Below are 27,461 nucleotides of genomic sequence, written 5' to 3'. Positions count from 1 at the left end.
TTCCCATAATACCCCAGTATTTTTAAAAACGTACCTTTTCTTATCCTGCTCTGGGAATGGATCCATGAGGCATCTTCCTCTGACGTCCCACAAACACGGCCTGCCTTTGTATCAGAGTTGCTTCCCAAACTGCCGCGCGGTGTATTAACGTCCTTCCTGGGTGGTGGGGTGTAAATACCCTCAGAGGGAGGCTTCATAGGACTGCAAGACATGAGGTACACCCTATTAATAAAGTGGATTGAAACACCAACCCTGGGTGTACAGAGCTTTGGATATAGGATACATCAATATGACCCTTCAAGGGCATTGAAAATCCTTCATGGAAAAGGGATTACACGATTTACCTTTAAATTTTACTTGTTTGATTTGTGTAAAATATGCATTTTTACCAGACCTTCTCTACTTCAATCTTATTTGGTAACGATCGGCTCATAACTTCTTTTACAAGCAAAGAAGAGGGAGTTGTATATTATAAGGCCCAACCTGTTGGTTACCACTGAAACACAAAGCTTAAAAGCATATACAATACACATCACTGTGAAATGCTGAAATAACTAGATTGGTCATCACTTGACTCTAGGCGCAAAGTTCATCTTTCCTGTCTTGCCTTCAAATACTTTCTGGGCAAACTACCCGTCTACCTGAACAAGCTCCTCACCCCTACCACATGCAGCACTAATCTGAGATCCGACTCCAAAATACTGTTCATGGTCCCAAGGTTCAGCAAAGTATCCGGCCGCTCCTCCTCCTCTTACCGTGCACCCCAAAACTGGAACAATCTACCGGTATAAATTCTTTCAAAACTAAAGCGGTCTCACATTTTAATCTGGTCTGTAACTGTTTCATACGCCATAATATATATTATCTCTTACTGTGCATGCAATGCCTTGCATATACGGCTGGGGCCATGGTACCGCAGACACTGAGCAAACAGACTGCCTTTAGGCAGTGTTCGCGTCCATGCGGCGTGCGGGCACGTGCAGAAACGGATTTCTTGGCGCGACAGGCCATTCACGTGTGCAGTTTGCCCAATGAGGGTGAACCAGTCTGACATCACTACACGCCTCTAGACACGCCCACGGACAGCGGGTACCATGGCTGAAAAATGCACCCGCTTCAAGCGGGTGACATCACGGCCGCGCACGCCTCCGCAGGGGCGAAGGCACCATGGCCCCAGCCTAATGTACAGTATAACCCTGTTCACTTATGTAACTATGTATTTGTCATCATAACTCTGTGCCCAATGTCATCATAACTCTGTGAATAAATAAATATAAATACTGTATTTATAGTAGTCGGATGAAAAAAATAAACGTGACAGTCACCTACACTTAACCTATTAGACATGGCACTGCCTTAAATTCACTTTGGTACTAGGAAGGACAACTCCTTTAAACGTTTATCAAAAGTGCTTGTTTGATAAAAGTGCTTAATACCTGTAACCACTTCAGTACTGAATACTGTAGTTATCAGTTAAACTTTCTTCCTTTCACAAACATAAGAACAACTGCAGAGATCCTCCTGTATAACTACAGTAACCCTACAAACAGAAGATCACAACACTGTATGTGGATAGCAAGGAAAGCCAAAAGGAACACCTGCATTGTGGCATATAGTAATGCGACACCAATGATTGGCAATTAAAGGAGTGGGCAGAAAGACCCTTAAAAGTTGAACACCATTCTTTACCAATTCCTAATTGTATATCCAATATAATAAAGAAAAGCGAAATGATACTTGCCCGAGTTTTCACATGCACATTCTACAAGTTAACAAATCCAATAGGGTTTATCACTAAATATGAATCGCATTGATTGCAAGCAAACTTGTGGAAATGCAGACGCCGTTTGATAATTGCTACCTAATGACCTGTAATGAGGACACAGCTTTATGAGCTCATATTTATTAGCACCTGTGTCACATTCTATAGAGCACGCAGTGTCCAAATAATAGGAATCCATTCATTGCAGCACTCTATAAGAAGTTTAACGGCCCAACTACAAGGTTGTCATCTATCTTCGCTTAAACTCTTGGCTAATAAGCACTTGTGGAAAGCTGTGCTACCTGGTTTGCAGTTTAATAGGAATTATCTGCCATTCTGACATACTGTATGACTGCACGGAGAAGGCACTGAAACAGCTGGCTCAGCTGAAGACTGCCCACGTGGCTCTTCCGCACAGGGGGCTCAATCAGTGGCTCAGTCTTTGACTGAGTCACTGAGCTACCTGCGCTGAAGCATGGATATCCTGAAAACCTGACCTGTTGGTGGCCTTTGAGGACTGGAGTTTGCCAGCCCATGCTGCATACAGCATATCGAGATAAGATAATGATGTGCAGCATTGATGGACCCAGTGGCAGCAAAAGGGCCCGGTGAAATCATGACGACCTTCGCTACAAGTAATAGGTCACCGGACTCCAGGCAAAAGTACATAGTTACAGCTGTATTGTATGCCTTTATGTATATAGCGCCATTAATGTACATAGCGCTTCACAGTAGGATGTACTGCTTTTCCGTCATCTGTACAGTGAATTGTAGTTGGCATTTTTACCTTGTACTCCTAGTGCGGTTTTAAGGACTAATATGGAGTCACAGCACAGAGCACTTCTCAAAACACACCCTATATTTCTGCTGAAATCTACTTCTTGCTGCAACTGTACAATGATTGTACTGTACCATGATCAAAGAACAGCAGAAGAACTGTTTCTGCCACTTCTTAGTTTTCCATACTTTATTAAAGGCCTAACAGCAAGGTAAAGAACAGATATAATTTAACTACATTTATGTTGTACGTTTTTGGGATACAGAAAAGAGAAGGGGTTGAGATCAAACGGAAAATAGTAGAACGTAATTTAGTTTATGTTTTACATTACGATTGCTAAACACAACATTCTGTAGTAATAAGAGGCATCAATCAAGGCATGGCATCAAGGCATAGCATCAATCAAGGCATGGCATCAAGGTATGGCATCAAGGCATGGCATCAATCAAGGCATGGCATCAAGGCATGGCATCAATCAAGGCATGGCATCAAGGCATGGCATCAAGGCATGGCATCAATCAAGGCATGGCATGAAGGCATGGCATGAAGGCATGGCATGAAGGCATGGCATCAATCAAGGCATGGCATCAAGGCATGGCATCAAGGCATGGCATCAAGGCATGGCATCAAGGCATGGCATCAAGGCATGGCATCAAGGCATGGCATCAAGGCATGGCATCAAAGCATGGCATCAAAGCATGGCATCAATCAAGGCATGGCATCAATCAAGGCATGGCATCAAGGCATGGCATCAATCAAGGCATGGCATCAATCAAGGCATGGCATCAATCAAGGCATGGCATCAATCAAGGCATGGCATCAAGGCATGGCATCAAAGCATGGCATCAAGGCATGGCATCAAGGCATGGCATCAAGGCATGGCATCATGTCAAATGCCAGGGATAAGCATAGGGACGTGATCGTAAAACATTCTGACACCATGCCTCAAAATTATTTACATAGTGTCAAATAAGACGAAAAAGTGGAACACTAATTCTTACGGATATTATTTTCCTAAACCCCCAATTGGCAGTAAAAGCACCTTGGCTATCTCCTGTTACCGGAACAGAATATATCCCTCTCCTGGCTTCCGATCAAATCCCTTCCTTAATGTCTAAAGCACTTATTCCCATGATCTGTTATTTATATTATCTGTTATTTATTTGATTACCACATGTATTACTGCTGTGAAGCGCTATGTACATTAATGGCGCTATATAAATAAAGACATACAATACAATACAATAAGAGATAAAGAGCATATTATTTAGACACGTGCCCCTCTTTCCCGGACATCTCTTGATTCTGCCTCAGCTCCAACCAAACTTCTCACCACAAAAGAACATAGAAAACCCAGGGAAACAGTGCTGTCATTAAAGGGTTTGAGGAAAGAAAATCCGTCAGGATATTTATTTCCCAACTCAATAGTAAAAACAAGGGATGTAACTAAAGAAAACTTCCAAGAAGTGGGAACTATTTATTTATTTTAAACAATTTATCACCTGCGAAACGTGCGGATGAATGGATTTGCCAAAGCCTGAACATCTACACGATAATATTTTATAAAACAGAGAAGACTAGCCTGCAATTCTGCAAAGCGTTTCTTCTGTTGCTTGTGACTTATCTGCTCAAGAGGCTGCTATTGGTTTCCATTACCACCTCTGCAAAGCAGACCAATCAGTCAGAATTGTTGTTACTCGAGTGCGCTCCTTGAAAAGCTTTCTGAGCAGCCTTGCTACCAAAGTTATCAGAGGAAACACAGAAGCAATCTCAAAATCTCATGTCTTTGCATTAGCCGTTACTGCCAACAAATGAATGTACGGAAGACCATTGGTCAACCAGCTACAGATATATCCCTCTTGAGGGACCATCCCTCTTGGGTGAATCGGCTTAAATATTGGTTCATATTGCATATCTTGAGATATGAAGGAGAGGTTTGAGCCACAGAGTGAGGCCACACATCCCCTCTATAGTAGTGGGGAACAATGGGGTGAGACAGCTACGTGTATACTCAAAAAAAGGCTTACAGTACTGTATATGTTGGTAAAAAGACTGGGCCATCTGTGCTGAAGCTGGGATATCCTGAAAACCTGACCTGTTCGGGGCGGGGGTCTTGAGGACTGAGAACCCGTGTGTTAATCCACCATCAAGGAGGGGGAGAAAGGAAAAAACATGAACAGTTTCTTCTGCACAGTTTAAATGACTCCACGATGTGGACACGTTTGGAGTATACTTGTATTAAAGAATAGTCGTTCTGTACAAAATGAGAACACATTTAACGATTAAAAAAAACAAAAAAACAGATCGGTGTAATTATTTAAAATGCATGTAAAAAATTTTTTTTAAATAAAAACACACAGCAAAGACCTCTAGGTCTTGAATAATTTAAGCAGTTTGGTGCAATTTGAATTTTACTTCAGGGAAGCAAAGTTAAATACCTTTAATTTGTTCTAATTATTTCAAATTTGCAAGCTAATTATGGCTGATCATTAAATAACAAAAAGGACTACTGTCTCCATAGAGCTTTACCTTGTATCCTCTGCATTACTTACGCAGGATTTTAGTATGCATGAATTAACTTTCTAAATAATCACACGGTTTGACTAAATGGCTCTGGAAAACGAGCCCTGATCCCCTGGAAAAGCATTAATGGACATTAGAAAGGCCATTGGGAGCAATGTTACTTACATTCTAAGTATTTCTAATGGGGTCTTATTTACTAATCTTTACGCACTGTTCAAGCTAGGGCACAGTACAGATGCTTTAAACTGCCTTTTATAGGGGAGCAGCCACTTCTTAAAGACAATAAAAACAAATGTCCATTAAGAGGCAACTCCATGCATTTGAAAGTGAAAGCAGTGAAACTTCCATGAAATTAAACTTCATTTAGAAGCTCATCCTTATGAATCAATCTCATATAATGGTCGTCTGGGTACAGCAAGTGAGCACAGAAAATCTATGAGCCCGACTTCTTATGCTTCAAGTTAGACATAGGGCTATCCATAAAGACAAAGCAAGCTTCAGACGGTGTCTGCAGAATGTCACAAGTTACTAGTTTAACTAAACTTCGGTGGAGATTTGTTTTTGGACCAACAAAAATTATACAAAAGATATTTGTGGGCAGATGTGTGTCTGGCTAAAGTGGTAACAACATATAGCTATATATCATAAATATTACAGAGCTGACAGATTTTATGGTTGTGCTTGCAAAATATATCACAATAAAACATATGACAAAAATGCCAGTGTGAGAAGACATATGTATACATAAGACAGGACAAAGATGTAAAACTGCTCTTCAGATGTGAATGTAACTAAATAACTTCTAATCCTTCATGCAAGTCCTCCCCAGAGTCCTGTTGTGCATCACAAACTCTTTGCCAAACTTTCATTACTGTACACATATAGTCAGATTTGTTTTTCCTGTAGCAAGGTTCTGTTACAAACAAAAACAGGAAAGCTCGGATAAACAAGAAGGCTACTTCTGTATGTCTTTGGGATAACCTATTGTGACGGTGAGGGGTAACCAGGCTATGTAATGAAGACTAAGCCCTCTGGTCACATAAGCACCCTAAGCCAGGGAACATACACGTGGAAAATAAAGTGACCCCTTCTTTTTTCTGTTTCCATGTTCCCTTAGCCCTAGAACTGTGAGATTTCTTGTGTGCAAGTTTTAGGTGGGATATTTGGATGGAAATGCAATTATTTTGTTTCCAGGATTTCGGGGGCCAAAGTTGCCAGTAATCGTTTAATTCTCCCTGGCAAGCAGGCATGATTTGACGGTACGCGGGGGAATTACACCAGGGCTACCCAGTGTCCCCCAGGCTCATGTATTTCGAGCCCAAATATCCCCAAGTTATTTCCCGTATACGTATAAGGTTCCCCAAAGTATATTCTTTATTAAAGTGTACTTTATAATGTGTTTTACATTTACTATAAGGCTCTATGCAGTCCGCCAGGGCATAAGTTTAAGGTGCCAGCAAGTCTGCATGGAGTCCGTTGTTGAAAAGGGAGACGGGATGTTGAGAGGTGTTGGGGTGCTAAGTGGACAGGGCGGAGTACTGAGTCTGGAGAACAGAGACCCCCTGCGGGGAGGACGCTCTGGTTTGCTAGGCTCAGAGGAGACTGCCCAGTAGGTGGCAATGGATTGACTGGGGGAAGCCGCAGAACGTAGGCACGTTTCCCATTGATCGATTCATATGTCCCGCCCAAGGGGCATCCTGAGCCGGCTTGACACGCCCCCACCTCTGACAGCCAAAGTACGAGCCCTTGTTTCTATTGGCTGGCGGGGAGGAATTCCCACGCTCTGATTGGTCGCTCCTCCTTCCTCCATGCTGAACATAATTCAGCGGAGGGTATGTAAGGAGAAGCCCCAGTCAGAGAACCAGACTATTTTGTGGCTTGAGTCGATGAAGCTGGGGCGGGCTTTTCAAAGTTGCTCTGTCCCAAATGACAAGCAACAGGCTTCGTTTTGAAGCTAGGAAAGTCTGCCCTGCAGAGACAATGCCAGACGCGAGGACCAAGTTCTCATCTGAGAATGTAGCGGTCGCAGTCAGGAGTTCCTGCCAAAAAAAGTTCCAGGAGTATCGGGACGAGGTCCCGGTCAGGAGTTTCGGTAAAGTCTCAGTCCTGGACGTCCGGCACAAGGTTCAGATCAGGGTAAGCCCTTGCAAGCGGGTGCTCTGCAACTAGGAAAGGCTAGATCTGAACCCCAGACCCCAGTAAGTGTGTATATTTCTGTATTTTGTGTTTTGGGTTATTTCCAAGGTTTTATCCAAATAAACCCCATTTTATTTCACTGCTGTGTTTCACCTAGTCAATATCAATAGTCAATAGCTATCAGTGCTGGTCGGGAGAAGGAGCGGCTCAGTGAGTAAAGACACTGACTGGCACTGAGAGTTTGAAGCAGGGGAACCTGGTTCAATTCCCAGTGTCAGCTCTTTGTGACCTTGGGCAAGTCACTTTATCTCCCTCTGCCTCAGGCACCAAAAACATAGATTGTAAGCTCCATGGGGCAGGGACCTGTGCCTGCAAAAATGTCTCTGTAAAGTGGTAGGTAAAACCAGCAGCGCTATACAAGAACATGCTATTATTATTATTATTTGGTCCCTAACAAATATAGGTTTTGTTCATCCAATAGAGGCAATCCAAGTTCCCCCAGTGTTGAAGAATGGGGTCCCCGTAGTTCAACCTCATTAATTTCAGCTCCAGGGACCCCATGCTTCTGGAGATAATTACCTCCCTAGTAGACGCCGTTAGCCGCTGTTCAAAGCTCCCGCGCCCTGGGAGGCAAATAGGCAGCCATGATATTATCGGGTTCGGGTTCTTATTGGGCCATGTGACGGGGGGCTTTAAACTATAAAGCACAGCTAGCCCAGAGTGGCTACCGCTACCCCCTATGGAGGTAAGTATCTACAGAAGCAGGGGTCCCCAGAGCTGAAATTCACGGGGTTCAGCTCCAAAGACCCCCTGCTTCAAAAGTGTTAAAAATAAAAATAAACGGAGGATTGCGCCTTTAAAAAGATACCACACAACGCGATATTCATAGACATACAGACGTAGCCAGACTAATCATCGTTTCTGCCGGGGGATCCCAGCAGCAGGTCCTATCAGAAAATAATGGACCACTGGCAGCTATGCTGGGGGAAGCCATGGTTTTTATTTCATTTTTTTAAAGTAAAAGTAAATCTGTAGTTGTACAGAAATATTTCCAATATCTGAAGATTATTGAAACGTCGTGTACAACTCCATCTATGACTAATTGTCTTCTCTGTTCATCAGAAGGTAACTATGCCAGCCATTCTACCATTCAAGGTGCCTACAATAAAGACATTTTATAGCTTTGACAGTGTGCACAGCACAGTACATAACATTTTGCAGGCGCAAGTCACTGTCTTGGAGAGCTTACAATCTCATTATAGGACCACATGCACCGGAAATAAAGGGACTTAAAGTTCACCAGTTCAGACGCAGTGTTCTTGCCACTAAGCTATTCCTTCAAGTAAATGCACCATAAGATTGGTTTATCCCAATAACTCGTCCAAGTCAAGTTCTCAAGGATAAGTTTGGAAAAAGAGACTTGTTTCAAAGAGGATGTTATTTTACCCCTGAAAATAACAGTGGCTTGAATCTGGTTTACCATCTTCATGTACCCAATTATTCATAATAAACACACAGATTACATCATTTCTCGTTATAATAATCTATTTATTGCACTACACATACCTGCTTGTGCTGCAGTGTGTGTATGTACTGTGTGCACACTGTATGTGCGTATTATATATATAAACAGACATCTATACATATACACACACATTCTATTTGTAATAATAATACAGGCGGGACTACCTTCCTTAACTTTGTTGCTACTTAATGTGGTCTTTTCTCTTTTTCTCACATCTCTCAATAATCTAATAACATTTGTTACATAATGCTTCAGTGTGTGTAGAATTTGTTGACAAAGTAAAATACCTAACCGGTTCCACATATCTACAGTAGGTCACAGCGGGACAGAACATTAGGCCAGACTGAAGAGGTTAGTCACCAAGCAACCCATATAGTACATCCTCGCTAGAATACTGTAGGCTAACCAGAGCTCAAGGCATTGAACCTAGCCATATAAAATAATAACAACACATGTATTTATAAAGCACTTTTCTTCCAATAGGACGCAAAGCATTTCACCGTTCCAATAAAGAAAAAAGAAGAAAACATTTAAGGTTATAAGAGACCAAACACAAAGAAAGATACCATATAGGATGGGAAAGTACTGTAGCTATTAAATGCTGGACAAGTTGTGGTTCATTAATTAAGTTCCTGGGTAAACCGGTCTTGACCATGTTTTATAGATTTTCAGAGACGGGGCCTCTCGAACTGTACGAGGCAGACTGTCCCAAAGAGTGGGAGCAACGTGGCTAAAGCTGGGATGCCAAAGGAAGTCGAGGAGATTCTGGGAACTGTTCGGAGTCCATCTGCAGAACAAAGTGAGCAAATGGGAGTGTAGGGCACTAGCTCTTTCAGATAACTGGGACCCTGCTCATGTAGGGAACTAGAAGCTCTCAGATAGCTGGGACCCTGCTCATGTAGTGCTTTGCCAATCGTGAAATAAATTCACCAGTTTCTAGGTAGCCAGTGCAGAGAACAGGAGAAAAGAACAGATGTCCTGTGGCAAGAATGGGTCTGGTTAGATAACCTGTCTGCAGCATTGGCGCATATGTTCCCGAAAGACCCAGACAGTAGTCCAGGCATGAGGACACAAAGGCATGTACAACCATAGCATGATACTCTTGGGGGACAAGACGAAGGGGTGGGGGGGGGGGGGGAGAAGAGGGGGAAATGATGTGCTTAATCCTGGCTATGTTCCATAGGAAGAAGAGTGAAGATTTGATCACACCGAGAGTCAGTGCACAGACAGAATTGGGCAACTAGGAAGCCCCAAGCTTAAGGCCAGTTGGTTGACCTAGTTGCAGTGTTATCTTCTGACTGCATCCACCACACAGACTTCTGGCTTATCAGGATCCAACCTCAACCAACTGACACTCATCTACTCTAGGAGCACAGATAAACATCTATGGATGATGGATAATGGGTGCTTAGGACCCATTATCAGTCAATAGTTACTCAAGGTCACAACTCTGCTTGTCATCTGCCTAGCATTGATAACACAGGACATGTCTTTTGGTTAGGCACCTAATGGCAGCTTGTACGCTGCGAACAACATAGGAGATAAGATAGAATCCTGTGGCACTCCACATGACAGGAGCATTGGTGCAGAGGAGTATACTCCTGAAGATACTCTGACCTGCTAGTGAGAAAAGATCTGAACCAGCTGAGAACTGTCACCCAGATCACAGAAATCCTTCAAGTGCTCTATTAAGATCCCATCGCCCACAGTATCAAATGCTGCAGAGAGATCAAGTAGTACAAAGATCGAACAGTCACCAATGTCTCTGATCTTGAAGCACACAAACCAAAGATGTTTCAGTACCGTGCTTAATTCTGACTGGAATATGTCCTAAATATTATGGGTTGATAGATGCGTTTCCAGTTGGGTTGCAACCACCTCTCTAGGAAAGGAAGGTGTGACACAGGCCTGTAATTAGTTATGTAGTACAGGACTAATAAAGGCTTTTAATTTTTTTTAAAATAAGAGATCTAATGATTTTTTCCTTCAACCGTTTTGGAAAGATTCCTGCCTGCAAAGACCACTGGACTATTTTGGCAAACAGTGGGCCGATTACATAAACATAGCCTAAGAGAAGGTGTGTTGGAATGGGTCCAAATCACAGGTAGTGGGACGCAACTCCTGGATTGTTTGCACAATGTATTTTACATCCAGATACTCAAAGATAGTCCATAAAGCCAGAGAACCTGCATTCAGATGCCGGGAAACCGATCAACAGCACAGTCTATCTTCCTCAGATGTTAAATGGACATGTGTTAAGGGGATCTCCAGGGCTTCTACACCTATAAAAGGGGTAAACAATATTTCTTGTCTTCTAAGTTAGGGCAAGTCTCCCAGTGAAGGGGCCGTTCAGACACTACACAGGATCCTGCCACAGAGGAAGTGGGTACTTCACATAGGGGCTCATTGAGGAGACCTGGGAGAGCTGCTAAGGAATTGCAGGAGAAAGGTTCCAGCTCTGTTTTTGGCAGCGGGGGAAAGACTTGAAAAGAGCTACTCTGCATTCAAGCCTCAAGGTTGAGGAAACCAGAGTATGTGTCTGCATGTAAGAGATTTTTGTAACCTGAAAACCGGTTCTGTTCGGACCATTTAATAACAGTTAAGAAAGTTCCTGGCACCATTTCTTGCTAAACACCACAACCCTGCACGAAATACAAGGTAAGCGCTGAACATCCCTGGACACAGAGGAAATCTCAATGGAAGAGATGGTGAAACAGTTTGCTGTGGCCCCTCTTCTATTGGCCGGGGGTAGGTGTGTTACACAAACATACTGTAAGTCTTTATTGTAAAATATCAATGTTTCTTTGCAGGACTTACAAGTATAATATACATCTTCACACCACAGGTTACTTTCGCCACAGTCTACCACTGCACCATAAGTGATGGAGCTTATATGGTGGAGTTTTATTTTTTTATTGTCAACCCAATATACAGTATCTATCTATTGTGAGAATGCAACTTTGACTTCTAAGGAGATGGAGGTGTGAAAGGCTGATGTCTAGTATTGTGTATTCATACTCTGTGCCATTACACAACGCAATACTCCATTCAGGAGGCATGCATCAAAGAATTCTGCATAGTATATCTGAATAAAAAGGTGCCTCCGGCTAATGTTTGTTTTTGAATAATGGTCACAGTTCTGGGTAATTTAAGTTGTAAAGATGGCCTTCTTATCCCTACCAAGATCATCCTCCCACGTGGAGGAGGATTAAGATCATTATTCTGATCTTGCTATTAAAATTGCTTAAACTATTTAAAATTGTAAATCTGCTCAGGCGAGACACTAAAACTTGAATTTTAAATAAATGATACACAAAAGAGCTGGAAAAAAAACCCCATCTTTTATTTTTTTATAATTAAAAACTCATTTTTGAGGTAATTATATACAATTGCAAAACCTAATAGCAATTTATTCTCTATTATGTGTGGGAAGTATTGCAGGCAAGGGTGTGTGAATCAGCAGTGCACATCAATGGAAATGAGCACGCTCCAATAATGGAGTGCTAGCAAGTGGGAGAGGAGAGATGCACCAAGCCATCCAAAAGTAATTGGGAAAACGCTGAAAAAATATCCATATTAATGTATTGCCATGTAACCTAGGCCACCCCGTATCTAATAACACAGCATGGGCTGTTTTGGGGCAATGCACAGGTGACAAAGTGCTCACAAACCCTATGTGAAGATGCCTTTGTATGCTTCGCAATGTGGTACAAAACCATCGGTCAGGCGGTGCTGCTAGGGATGGGGAGGTGTCACCACATTGCTGTGAAAAACCTCTGCTATCTGAAGAGGATAAACTACTGAAGGGACCTAGGTTGTTTAGTTCAAGTCTACTTGAAGTGGCATGTTGTGTTCGCAGACTTTAGTTAAAACTTCTAGTAACTGTATTGATGCTGAAGAAAGATTTGTATAGAATATGACGGCGGATCAGAACCACTTAGACCACAACTTGGCAGATACAGAGACCGCTTCAGAGGAGGGAGAGAGAGGGCGAGAGAGACTGTCAGAGCTACTCTGGGGAGACAGCTTCTCTCTGGGACTCCTCTGAGGAGCTCTATAAAAGACTGGCTTTCCCGATAGGAATAACGCTGCGGGGATCCCGCATTAATCCTCCCGGGCCACACAATGTACTATTTTTAGTGTCGGGCCGCGGTGTTGGGGACAGTAAGCCTAGCTACACCTGTAATCTGCTAGTTTCCCAGCTGTTGTAAAACCTCAAAACCTATTTAATGCGGGTCTCTCTTTCAAACTTAGGATAGTCTGGTCTATCCGAAGTATTTTTAAATCCTTTACTGCCTTAGACCCTACCATTTCTGGAGACTATTCCACAAATCCACCACCCTCTCCATGAATTACTTCTTGCCTTTCCCCTGAGGCTGCCATCTTCCAGTTTCAGAGCATAATCTCTTGTTCTAGCACTTTCCCCTGAAATATTGTTCCCTCCTAAGGTTGTAATATGGGAATTCCTTACATATGAAAAAAATTGTATACAGTGCCACAAAGGTGCATGTTAAGAATGTGTTTGCAAAGCCCTGCACACTATAATGCAGTGATTCCCAACCAGGGCTCTGCGAAGAAGTCTCACGGGTTCCGCTTATGGACCACGGACTGTGCGGCCCGCGACGGCTTTCCTGGCTCTCCACCCTCGTCCGTCCCCAACCCCTCGTCCATCCCCCAGAGCCCAATCTCAGGACTGCAGGGTAGGAACGCGCTCTAGCAGTGCAGTCCTGTCTGCTCTGCTGCTTGACGCCTCCTCCGCCGGCAACCGCAGGATACCAACCCCTCCTCCTGCATGGGGTGGGGGGAGGGAGATGTGAGATCCAGGGTGGCGGAGGGCAATTTCAAATGCCGGGGGGTGGGTGTTGTGAAATACAGGGTGAGGGGGATGTGAGATGCAGTGGGGGTGGGAGTGATGTGAGATGCAGGGGGGGAGGAGTGTGATGTGAGAAGCAGGGGGGAGGGTGATGTGAGATGGGGGTGTGTATATGAGGATGAGGATGAGGATGATGAGGGGTGCTGGGGGAGAAATGATGATTATGATGAAGGGTGCTCGGGGAGATATGAGGTTGATGACGATGAGGGGTTCTGGGGGAGATATGATTATGATGATTTTACCCGTGCGGCCCAAATCTGTTTTTCTTGGAGCAGTTCGGCCCTTCTCACTTTACAAGTTGTGCAGGCCTACGCTAGAATTTGGAAAAAACTTGTGAGTAATCGAGTAAAAAAAATTATAATTATTACGGTTTTAACGCATAGGAAGGTGATTTATTCAAAAGTATGAGTTAATTATTATATATTAACCCTACTTCTTTACACGTCTATTTTGTGATTTACCCCTGTCGAACATAATATGTGTCATACAGATAGGGGTTCCCCGAAATTTTACAAAATACTTCAAGGGTTCCATCAAACAAAAAAGGTTGGGAATCACTGGTATAATGTAATCTATGTACTACACTTGTTTGTCTATTAAAAGTCAACCAAACCGGTGATTAATCTACAAGTTTGTGGACACTGCTGAAAACAGCATGCACCAAACTGCAGTGAAATGCATTGATGAGTATTATCATATGCCTGGTCTAAAAAGCTTATTACACATACACCCTCCACCTGTAAGGCTGGGTCCCCATTGGTCATGGCGGCACGCACACGGCACACACCACTAGTTAGGCAGGCCCCAGTAGCTCCTTGTGTGAGCGCTCACCTCTCAATTTTGTCTTCCCGTGCCGTGACGCGGTCACGTGCTCGGCGGGCAGCCAATGGAAGGGGAGAAATGCCCCGCCGTGGCCTGCATCCCATCGCTCCCCTACAGACCGCAGCTGTAATCTGTGCAAGTGCCGCTAGGCGCGTGTGAAGCAGGGATCACTGGGGCCATAGCCGTAACATATCAGGAGTTGCTGCTTTCATCTTTTGGCACCAAGAGGGATACAATTCCATGCTGTAGTGGTCCTGTGGCCGTATGAAGGTGTGCAGCCCTTCTGCAGGGTATTGGAAATGACTGCTAAACGTTCAGTGCTAACCAGACAGAACGTCAAATGTGGCATTATCTGCAGCTAATTCACAGCAAGCGGCCGTGTTTCTGCTTCGCTGCTGCCATGTCAGGACTTCCCAGCAGCAGCAGCTGCTTCTGTCCCGTGGTGAAGGTTCTGCTATTCCAGCTGGGAATAAGCAGCTTATATTAGGAGGTCCCTGGACACTCGTTTTCTTGCTCACCAATAATACTGAAATGGTCATTTTTAACCGTGGACTGAAACTACAGATTGACTTGTTCATTCCCCCTGGTTCATTCCACCTGAGGGAACTGTGTCCAATTAGCTCACAGCACATGAAAGGGCTCTTAAAGCGGATATCTTTTAACTCCTCTGCTGCCAGGGATGCTAAGGCTAGGTCCCCGCTGGCTACTGCAGCGCCCGCTGTGGCGGACGCTGCAGGGGCTAGGCCACTCCCCCTTGCGTTTCAGCCAATTAGGGCGAACCTGCCGGGTGGTATCACGGCCGCGCCCCTGTCACGCTCCCCCCCCCCCCCGCAGCTCTCTGCAGACCGGGGGACTAGACTGCGCATGCCGCCTGCCTCGCAGACGCGCGTGCAGCGGGGCCGCAGCCTAAGGTGTTAGGCAATGCAGGATACAGTAAAGAAAGACACACGTAAAAGTGTAGCTGAAGTCTTACCCTGTTACCCACACCTGTTCCACTGTCACAGTGTTTAAACTGCAGATATGCCAGTGCCCAGCTTCAGCACAGGAGGCTCAATCAGAGATGGAGTCAAAGACTGAGCCTGAGTGAGCCACCTGTGCTGAAGCAGGGATATTCCAAAAACCAAACCTGTTGGCGGGGGAGGGGGGGGAGAGGGGGGTTGAGGACTGGAGTTGAGCACCCCTGTTCAAGCCCTCTGACATTACAACTGATTACCACTAGCTTGCGATTCCCCAAAAGGAGGGCAGGGAATATGCTGGGGGAGCGCGCTTTTAAATAGCAACCTTTATTATGCAATCACACTTGTGCTTTCAATAATACTTTTTCTTATTGGGGCTGAAGTGTGAATCAGGGAGCCTGGTTCAAATCCCATTGCCGGCTCCTTGTGACCTAGGGCAAGTCACTATCTTTTTGTGCCTCAGGCATCAAAAATAGATTGTAAGCTCTATGGGGCAGGGACTCGCGTCTTTAAAATTTCTATGTACAGTGCTGCGGATACTGTCTGCGCTATAAAAGAAAAAGCTATTAGAAACATTACATAGTACTGAATGTACACAGTGCTGTATACAAGCAATCTCGTTTTTGGTGCCCACGGTCACCAGGAGGACAGCGCCCTAACCCCTAACCACCAAGCCGAGAAGCAGCAGCTCCTCAAATAAAGGCTTGGCGAGTAATAACACACCGCTGACCTCGCTGGTAGGGAATGGGTTACAAAGGAAACAATGGAGCTTTGCCTTCGCCCTTCCCCCGACACGTGCGCACACTTCCCTTTGTTGGCAGGACAAGTAAAGATGGTTTGAGTACCAAGAGTGAGAGTGGAGTTGCTGGGAAGGAGGCGAAAATGTAATGGATCTGACATCTCTACTGACCCACAGAAATTGAGGTGACTTACCAAAGAGAAGAATGTATTTACCTGAATTCAAAGCCGTTCGTCAGCGGGATTTGGTCAGAGAAAGTCCTACCGACGTCATCAGTCACCATAAGCTGAGGTTCAGGGGCATGTCGGCTCCTAGACCTGGAAACGTAAACCCAATCAGACTGTGTTCTGAACTGTATCTGCTGTGCACTACACTATGAAATGTGGGATGTTCGCCCTTAAAGCAGAGTAAATGGGTTTTTTTTTGTCTAAGCAAATTCCCAAGTCCGATGACAATGAGAAAAACCAGGTTCTTTAGGTGAAATCCCAGTTGAAACCTACACTGGAGTTTAAAGTAAAAGAACACGGATTTGCTATACTTTTTGGTGTTTGGTTTCTAATTAAACATGTGCTTGCAGCAATCCAGCCCTACATGTGCCGATAGTCCAGGGGTAGCAAACTCCAGTCCTGAAGGGCTACCAACAGGTCAGGTTTTAAGCATATCCCTGCTTTCAGCACAGGTGGTTCAATCAGTGGCTCAGTCAATGACAGTACAGGTGACTTCAGCCCAGGGGGCTCAATCTAAGACAGAGCCACTGATTGAGGCCCCTGTGCAGAAGCATGGATGTCCTGATAACCTGACCTGTTGGTGGCCCTTGAGAACTGTGAGAAACTCCCGTCCATCTAAGATACAATTACGCAGTGTAATAAATAGAATACTGCGCCATTCCTCACAGAGCCCATTACTACGGAGCATGATGACATACAGGTAATAATAGGACATTGGCGTGTCTGGCACCGAAGCTGTAATATCCAATATTTACTTCTCCTAAGATATTCTCTACTACAGCTCAACGGCTCAGAAATCAAACCTGTATGCCTTAGAAAGAAGAAAACCCACGGCAGCCTCAAAACCCGAATTGTTCACTTGTTACCCACTTTGCTACTAGAGAGGGGAAGCAACATTGACATTGCAATGCATTGAAACAAAGATCAAGCAAAGAGATTATCCCCTTTATGGCCAGGGCAGCCAGCCACGCACTCATTTACACGGAAGGGGCAAAGTCTGTCTATGTAGGGGATGAGTAAATGCATGAACGGAAAGCATTCCTGCTCAGCTTTAATGGAGTGCTGTGCTCCGGCTGTAGCTTTCTGACAAGCAGAGGTGCGGGACTGTTTGTGAAATCTCATGTACTACGCCAGGAGTGGGCAACTCCAGTCCTGAAAGGCCAGGTTTTCAGGATATCCCTGCTTCAAAACAGGTGGCTCAGTCTTTGACTGAGACACCGATTGAGCTAACTGTGCTGAAGCAGGATTCTCTTGAAAACTTGACCTGTTGGTAGCTCTTGAGGACTGGATTTGGCCACCCCTGTTCTCTATAATAAAACAGTCATCTATGCATACAGTCGCATATATGCCATGCATTACAAAGTGTACAGTATAGAGGCATCTATTGTGACTAGCGCATTTTATGCTTCCCAAAATGGTGGCAGTAGCGCCAATAATGGTATGTGCACCCTGCAAATTGGTGACACGTACATAGAACCCGTGTTTTACCAAATCCACTGAAAGGAGAATTTCTTTAGGATTCTGGGGGTGCACAGTGACTGCTCAGCCTTATTTGCTGCAGGGGAGCAAAGTTCCAGTATTGAACAACTGCACTTCTCCCAATGTTGGGGCACACCATATGCTGCTTTTCTTAAAAATAAGTTTGTCAAGCAGACTTACAAAACTGCTGAATTTTCGCCTTTTCACAACATTTGTGGGTCATAAAGTTACAACCTTCTGAAATCTGCCAATTTGAGCAAACACAAACGTATTTGTGCATATACAGTATGCCTGACAAAGCGTGCTACCATACACAATGCACCCGGAGACTTACTCGGACGAGTAGAGGAATACGCGTGTGCCCCAGAAAGTGATTTGCATCTTGTATTCCGAGAGTAACCCCGCATTAACCTCTGCAACTGTGCAATCATGGAAAGTGTTGCTGTACTAGGGAAAGAGTCGGCACTGAGCACATTCATATCAGGCAGTCTGAATGCATTATAATATAGGACCTTTATGTTGTATTCACGGTGATGTGATGATGCTTTGGTTATACAGCTGTAACATTTAGCAAAATGAGACTGTTGTGAAGGTGCAATGACATGGACATGCTATACCAAGTGTTGAAGTGGAATTTTGAACTGGGAAACATTATCTTTAATAACTTTTTAGCCCTGGCCTTTACGGATTAGGAATAAATTGCTCGCCTGGCCTTTTCTAGTGTGCTCTGTGAGCCTTTCGTCTGTGCAGGAGAGAGCAAAACACTGCAACGTTGCCATTGCATCTCACACAAGTTACAGTACGGAGGAGAAACCAAAATAGTGGGATATGTAGAATATAGTCAAACTCTTAACAAGATGGATTCTAGCGGGCCAGAAAACACTACTCATGCAGAATTGTTCCATGGCTGCTACAGCACTTGTGTTTTGGATCTTTTTGTGAGAGTCAGAATGTTCTGTAATTTTCACTGATCAGATTCTGGTTGGCGACTTAATGCTGCATAACTGTGCTCTTCCAGTAGTATAAAGATATACACATACAGTATATACACATGCTTCTGTGTATATATGCAATGTATATAAAGAAAAAGTTAATTGCGCTTCAGTGGTGTAGGTGAGAATTTAAGTCTCAGTACAAGTACAAAGAAAACAAGTCCCAATAGTACAACATAGGAGTGATGTAGATCTCCTGGTCCCTAGTTGCAGTTTCTTGATGGAGGGAACCTCTGTATCACCTTGATAAATGGCCTATGTAGTAAAGAATAAAGCGCAAAAACATAGAACGTTACCGACCAGCAGCGCGAGGGGCTCCGTGACCGGACAGCGAGGGAATTCCCCAGAGCTGGACAGGGATATCTGTAGCCAGCGGAGAACACCCAGACACTGCTCGCTCCAGAGTGCACGACTTCTTGTGTGCATCACCTTTATTGGTATTAAATCAAATTATTTCTCTTTTTTCACGGTGTTCCATGTTTTTGCGCTTTTTTCGTTCAACACGCGCATGCACACGTGTTTACAGAATTATGCCATGTGTCTAGTCTGTCTTAACTTATAAGCGAGGTGAAGAATCAGATACCTCGACAAACTGACAAATCTAGGTTCTTGATATTGGGAGCTTTTGTTCTGGAAACTAGTTGTCGCTATATTTATTGTCACCATTACGCTGCAAGATAAACATGTGCTGATACTAGAACCCAACTACAAGGCTGTAGAGGCTATGGGGCTCTAGTACGAATTTGCACCAGCAGCGTCAAAAGGAGTTTGTTTTTCATGCACACACATGGACAGCGCTAGGGGTATAGATGATAATGGTATGTGCCAAGAATTCATTTTTTCTGTACGGCAAAAACAAAAAAGGTAGATTGTCCGCCCAGTTCAACTTGGCATAAACCATTAAAAAAAAGTCTTCGTGCTAGCGCGGAATTAAGGGTTGAAAGGCAGTGCCAATAATACATTTGTGCACCAATTTCTATACAGATACAGTCCATGTTACAAGACTGCTTTTAAAACTGCTGGTCATATTTAATTTTTTTTATTCTACATTTCAAATCATCAGTCACCAGAAAGGGCATGTTTGGCCTTCTTACACTGTTAAAAGTACTGTAAACAAAAACCTTACCGATTATAATCCAGTCTGGACTGCTGCAGCTGCTGCTGTTTCCAAAGTAGTTTTGCTTCCTGCTGGGTTAGCAGCTGCTGCAGCCTCTCCTTCTCGATTTCTAGCTCCATCTTTTGCAGCAGAAGTTGGTGTTTTCTTTCCTCAGATATACCTTTCCCATTCGCTGGCTCCTTTGGTCTGGTCCCTGCTCCGTTACTCAGCTCAGACTTGGCCGAGTGCCTCACAAATGAACAAGACTCATGGGGTCTACTAGGAGAAAGCTTGGGTGGGTGTCTCCCTGGGGTGGTGTGCATGTTTCCGGTTTCAAAATGCAAGCAGCAATGAGCAACTTGATGATCAATGGTGCTCCCACATAAATGGCCTTGATGGCCATGAGCCATGTTTGAACAGTGCAAATCTGGTAACCCCACATTGCCACATTTCCTCTGAAAACCGTTTTCCAAAGAACATCTTTTTGGATCCTGGTGGAAGCCGATTTTAGTGGTGGGATCACTTCTACAAAGGTGGTTGTTCACAAGTGAATGGCAGCTTCCCGACTCGCTACTGGTCTTGCGGCACAGCGGGGTACAGGCTTGGCCGAGGTAGGAACCGTTGAGTTCAATAGATGTTGGCCGCTGTGGAATGTTATCCGACACCTTTACAAATCAAGAAGAAAACAAAAAAAAGGGAAGATTTGAAACTATTATTGCTATTACCTGTCAATTTGACTTCCCAATGAAACCTAGTGGATCCCTCAGAGAAAAGGGGTGCCATGTTCAAGAAACATGCCAAGTTTTAAAAAAAATCACCAAAAATAAAGGAACCCAGCCAATTGTGCATGGCAGTGATAGAAGAATGCACCAAACCTTAAAATGAACATACACGAACAGCTATTTCCTCTGGAGAAGCCATTCATGGTTTTTTCACAAGAAAATACAAAAAGGGCAAAGCTCTAACCGTTAAAGGGGCATGGGACTTAAAGCACAACAAATATTTTGGAAACAACTTCAGAATGTAACTGGCTTTCTTACATATATCTAGGCACAAAGTTCATCTTTCCTGTCTTACCTTCAAATACTTTCTGGGAAAGCTAACCGTCTATCTGAACAAGCTCCTCACCCCTACAACATGCAGCATTTATCATCTGAGATCTGACTCCAAAAGACTGTTCACGATCCCAAGGTTTAACAAAGTATCCGGCCGCTCCTCCTCTTACCGTGCCCCCCAAAACTGGAACAATCTACCGGAGACTCTCAGTCACCACCAGTCTAAATTCTTTCAAAACTAAAGCTGTCTCCCATCTAGTCTGTAACTGTTACATACTCCTATAATATATTATCTTTAACTGTGCATGCAATGTCTTGTATATAATGTATAAATCCTGTTCACTTATGTAACTGTATTTGTAACCATGTATTATTTGTCATCATAACTCTATGCCCAGAACATTCTTAAAAACGAGAGGTAATTCTCAATGTATTACTTCCTGATAAAACATTTTTATAAATGAATATATTTATTCTTAATGCAAATGTTTGGCTATTTTGAATCCTTTAGATCAGCGATTCCCAACCAGGGTTCCGTGGAACCCTGGGGCTTCTTGAAGCAGTCTCTGGGGTTCCTCCTATGGACCACAGACCCCCCCGGGGGTGGGGGTTTTTGGTATGTATTTTGTAGGGTGGATTGAGAGAGAGTGGGGTAATTGATGGAAGGTAGGGGCTAGTGAGAGAAGAGAGGGGGCAGGAGGGAGTGAGTGGGGAAAAGAGGGAGTAAGAGTGAGACGCAAGGGATAGATACATGCGAAGCGGGAGGGGGGAGAGTGAGTGAGATGGATGGGAGAGAAATACATGCGTAGAGGGTGGGAAATAGAGGTGGCTCGTGAGGTGTGAAATGTTGTGACTGACCCCTGTCGAACCTAATATGTGTCAGCCAGATAGGGGTTCCCCGAGATTTTTTGAAATACTTCAAGGGTTCCTCCAAACAAAAAAGGTTGGAAAACACTGCTTTAGATATTAAGACTGTTTCTAATGTCAACCTAGTTCCTGCTAAAGCTCCAATCCGAACACGGTGTACTCTGCTGTTACACGTCAACTCAACACAGAAACATACAATGTGACGGAAGATAGGAACCACTTGGCCCACCTAGTCTATCCATTTCCCGTTCTGCTGCAAAACCTTTGACCCAATTCCGTTTACTTTCATGTTTAGGATAGCCTTATGTTTCCTCCAGGCCGGTTTAAATTCTGCAAGTATATTAGGCCCTACCACATCTGTTGGGGGGCTATTTCCCCAATCTACCACCCTTGGAGTGCAGTACTTCCTCCCATTTCCCTTAACCTGCTACCCTTCAGCACACTAGGATCACAAAGGGTGGCGCCTCAAGCAGCAGTCTGTTTTGTTTCTTTAAATGTACCTGACCCCGAGGGGAGTGGTCATAATCCATCATGCTAAAGAGGTCTACTCATACCTCCCACAATCCTCTCAGAGGTACAAGAAAGAACTTAAAGTTACAATACTGTGTAAAGGATCACCCTGTCAGATACTATATGTTAAGTTTCTTTAGTACCCACCCTAGCTACCTAGTAACCACAAAACCATTAAGAACCATTCCCCACAGCAGGGGCTTTCCTGGAGGTGCATAGAGAGGGAAGGTCATGAAATGGGGGACATTAGATATTTTATTAAGGCTGTAATCAGTATTTTAAGTATCACACCCGTAAGTTAAAGAAGCGTCAGCCATACTCTGTACTACTTATGCAGCTTAATTTTCAGGGGTAGTGAACCTTTGAAAAAGGCTTCCCGAGCTCCACAAACTTTTATACCGATCCAGATAATGCACGCACAGGAAGAAATGCCAGACCTTTGTATCCGTTTTGAGACCTTACAAGTCTCTTCTCTAGATGTGCAACAAAAAGCATGTCTGAGCATGTCCAAGTATGTAGAGCAGGCATGAATACAGCAGGTGTACTTTGGTGGTGTAATGAGTTAATCAGCTTATCAAATATTTGTAAACATCTCCACATCTATGATTTTGCCAAGTTATAATAATCCATATGTCCATCTCACACCAGAAGACGTCCACTGCACCAGGGGTGCTCAACTTCACTCCTCATAACCCCCCACAGGTCAGGTTAAGGATACCCCAGCTTTAGTACAGGTGACTGAATCAGTCCCTGCTGCAGTAGAGGTGGCACATTCAGTTCCTGCTTCAGCAAAATCTTTGACTGAGCCACCTGTGATGAAACTGGGATATTCTTAAAACCGGACCTGCTGGGGTGTCTCAAGGACATGAGCATGCCTGCACTACAACACACACACACACACACACACACACACACACACACACACACACACACACACACACACACACACACACGAGCATCCCATTTGTACACACACACACACACACACACACACACACACACACACACACACACACACACCCTAGAGCATCCCATTTGTATACATCCATTAAATATTTCCAGTACTGTAATGTAGTTTACACCTTGACCAATGTGGCTACAAGGTAATTAGCAGTCACTATTTAAACTACGTGGACTGACTGATATTGTATAATGATTGCCTGGATTGTACCTCCTCACCCCCATTGCCCTCTTTACAGCTGAAAAGAAATACAGAGCTCAGAGTTCTAATGTTGTTTCCCACAGTGAAAGGTCAGTGCTTGTAACAGCAGAATACCCACACACACAGTACTCTGTACCTTCTGGGACTGCAGCAGAGGCTCACAAATGACATCAATTAAGTTACTGAAGTATGACAGACATGAAAAGAAGCAGACTGGATGCTGGGGCAAAGACAGTCTGGAAGAGATGAATGTTTTCACTTGAATTGCTGCCATGCTCTGTTCTTTGTGCCTCACGAAGCAACCAACCCACCAACAGAAAATGAGCTTGGGTAAAATACCTGTCCATGCTGCTTTCTTCTTACAATATACTGTACATTAAACCAGGGATAGCCAACGCCAGTCCTCGAGAGCTACCATCAGGTCAGGTTTTCAGCACATCCCTGCTTCAGCACAGGTGGTGCAGTCTTTGACTGAGTTGGCTACCCCAGCATTAAACTATATGTGTGTGAAATCATCATCCACCCATCACAGAACAGGGGTGAAGAATTCTCACTGCTCAGCCCCATCACAATGCCTTGCAGGATCATTCGGGTGGCAGAGTGATTAGGTACATGGACTGCATGTGCCACATTAAAATGACAGGCTTTACGATAACAAAAACTGTGTAGCACTGAAACAAATATAACATCATACCCTAGAAGTCTTGTTTGAGACAAAAAAAAATATATAATATGCAATATACCTATGCAATTCATGGTATGGCTTTCATGCCCTAAATCTGGAGAGCTATGAAAAGTATATTACATTAGGAAACAAACAAAGCAGCAGAGCATGCTTTATGGGTGAGTGCTTTGACTTCAGGATCTTCAGTGAATCACACTGCTGCTTACAGCAGCAAACACATTTAGACCTGTCGGTTCTCGAATGAATAATGAAGATGACCAAACAGATATTTTGCTTGAGTTACAAAAAAAATACCTTCCATGACTGCTCCCATTAACATTCTCCCTGCTATTATTCCGTGTACTAGTAAGCACACTCCTCCTGTGACTCTCTCCCTTCTGCCCTTTCCGTTTATGGAGAATTCAGGGCGTTTGAGACCTAAATAAATATTTCACAAACCAAATTATTTATGAGCGGAGGCAGGTCTCTCGCTCCATCCCCAGGGCTCTTAAAGATCATTGGAACCAAGGGCACGTATACAGCAAGTCCGTGCTTTTTCCATGTACTGTATAAAGAGGGTAGCACCCAGGCTGGTAGCATTTCACGGTGCAGAATACATACTGCAACAGCTGCAGTACGTGCTGTGCCAATGTCCCGCACCATATAAATGGCCTGCAATCTCCCTGGTGTAATTAGGTCTTGTACGCTGGCAGCTTTCGTTAGAAGATCATCAAGGTACTGTAGATTACGTTCTAGTTTCTGAACTAAATACTTACAGGTGTTGCATTATCCTTTATTACTTACAAAGTTCTGCCTCTAACAAGACATCCCGGGAAATGAATGATCTCGCCCATGAATTATTTATGACCATTTCACAGCGTGATCCCGGCGTCATCCTTAGCCTTTTCCAGGTCATATGACACCAATTAGAGCAGAATTTTAATTATTCAATAACCTGAACTCTTGTCATTTAACATATAGATATCAGTGCGGTAAACAAGATAATGCTAATGGGCCCTGGGGGCTCGCTTCTCTCCACTCTAGGCCTGGTGGTTGCTGTTGGAATAGACAACACTGAGAAATGAAGGAAAACACTAGCAACGTTTTAATAGGTTCTCAGATGCCGACTCCCCCCCCCAAACAACCCCCCCCCCCCTCGGGATCTCCAAGCAGCTAATCCTTATCCACAAAAAAAAAAGATTAAGGTTCTTCGCAGCGTGCTTTTTAGGGAAGGAGGAAGGCCGACGGAAATGATGGGACGCAGTGTTGGAACATGCTCATCACTGGTGGTGCGAGTTCGGTAAAGAAGAATTGGAATGTATGTTCTGCCACTCATGGCTGCGACTTCCACACTGTGCACATATTACGCCGAAGGGAGAAGGAGCCCGCTTGCAGAGTCTTAGGCCTGGGACATAGCGTAGTGAAGAGCGCTGGGCAGCGCTGACGCTCATGCTCTCCTGCTCAAGCAGGAGATTTTTCGTGTCCCTGCATGAGCGTCAGCCAGCGCGCTTGTGTGCCGGGTGGGAGGCGGGCCAGGAGGCGAGGCTAGGGCGCCACGTCACGGCCTGCCATTGGCTTCTGGCAGTCACGTGACCGGCCCTGCGCGACAAAATTTAAACTTGCCTGTCTCCTGCATTTCCACACGCCTCCGCACATCTGAAGCCGCGCTGATAGGGATGTTTCCCCTCAGCGCGGCTCAGCACGGTCTTTTTGACCGTGTCCGAGGCCTTAGTTTGCCATTTTTCAGTCTTTTATCCTTTTTTAGATGCATCCAAAAGTTGTATGGATTTGTGTGTTATGTGGATACCTGAAATATGTAGTCCATAAAATATAAGAAACGGATCACATCGTCAAAAGTAATGCTGCCAGAGATATTAAACAGACATGGCGATTCCATCTCATAGCTCTTTCTAGATAATTCCTAGTCTCGAAATAAAACGGCGGATTCTTATTTTACACAGCATCAATTTCAACTAAAAAAAAAGCACAGAAGTGAAAACTCACTTTTCGGTTATATATCCACCACAGGGTTTTATAGAGGTACAAGAAAGCAGGAATTATAAGGATATACTCAGTGTCGTTATGCAATTCCGCACATTACTTTTTAGGGGTAAAACAATGTGCAGCACGTGTAAAATATAAAGGTGACCCTGGCGGTTTTATCCATCTATGGGAAGTATTAATCCGACATTTCTACTTTATTAAACTCTGTGTCCCTTTAAGTAACAAAGCTGCCAGGGACAATTGAAAAGAGCAGTCAATGGAGGTATTACAAAAGGGTTGTCAGCTCAAAATTAAACCCCAAAAGACTTTTCCAATTCAATTTAGGCAGGAAAGCACAATCACTGGAGATGCCGAGAGGGATCAAACTATCGCAGGGCAATTCATTATCATTCTGAAAGGTTAAGGGCGACTAACAATGAATCAAGGAAATACAAAATAAGTCCATCTCCTTTCGGGTAATCGGAAAGGAAAACACAATCAAACAACTGCAGCCCCCTGAAGTCAGGCAGCACAAATATTTTGGCAGCACCAACTTTAACTCCTTTGATGTCAGAGAGATCAGCGATGTGCTGCAGTGCAGAGCAGGTTTCTCTGGGTGCAGACAAGCGCACACAATTTTTAGCATCAGCATCGCCGATTTCAATGGAGTCTCATGTTCATAAAGACACCACCCAGAGATGGAAAAATCCTGTGCTATGCGCAGGGAAAGACCCGTCAATCACAGCTACAACATCAAAGCTGCATCTGGTGCACTGGCGGCGGCGGTGATTGACAGGTCTCTGCGCAGTGAGGAGAGCTGGGGAGGTTGGGGGGGGGGGGGCGGGGTAGGGAGAGCAGAAGGCCAAGACATGTATGGGCTTGAGGTGTAGCTTGTCAGAGCTCTGCGCACCCCCCCCCCCCATTGGGTGGAGCTAGGAGCTGTGACAGTGTGCGAGTGTGAGTTTGTGTAAGAGAGTATGGGGGTACACGTGTGAGTCTGTCCCACACACAGGAAGGGGTTGCGGGAGTTAGGTGTACAAAATGCTGGCTCCAGCATTTAATATTTTTGTCCACTCCTGAAACCACCACAAAGCATAGGCTAGAAAAATTAAATAACAATATTTACAAGTCAGACTGCCATTTATGCATAGATATAAATAAACTCTGCAATCTTTTATTGGGGATTGTGCCCCATTTAAGATGCAGTTCATCTCCATTCAGAGTGAAGATCCCAGGTTACCATCGACATTGGTACTGCCGGACTCACCTGAAGGCAGAACCCTGCGGCTGAAGCCCTGATCCGCAGACCATT

The 27,461-nt window shown here is 44.3% G+C and overlaps 1 protein-coding gene across 2 annotated transcripts in view; it reads right to left on the bottom strand.

The window, feature by feature from the left end:
* The window catches only part of LOC142485534 (protein hinderin-like), a 236,923-nt gene that overhangs the window by 97,834 nt on the left and 111,628 nt on the right, over window positions 1–27,461 (bottom strand). For both annotated transcript variants that reach the window (XM_075584468.1, XM_075584487.1), the window contains exons 7-9: window positions 19,939–20,573; window positions 16,330–16,431; window positions 35–201 (exon numbers count right to left, since the gene is read on the bottom strand). In XM_075584468.1, coding sequence (XP_075440583.1) covers window positions 35–201; window positions 16,330–16,431; window positions 19,939–20,573 — 904 coding nt within the window. The remainder of the gene's footprint in view (window positions 1–34; window positions 202–16,329; window positions 16,432–19,938; window positions 20,574–27,461) is intronic.

This window comes from Ascaphus truei, chromosome 1 (assembly GCF_040206685.1).
Source record: "Ascaphus truei isolate aAscTru1 chromosome 1, aAscTru1.hap1, whole genome shotgun sequence".
NCBI lineage: Eukaryota > Metazoa > Chordata > Amphibia > Anura > Ascaphidae > Ascaphus > Ascaphus truei.
Note: the sequence above shows the minus strand (reverse complement) of the source record. Positions and strands in the feature narration are given on the sequence as shown.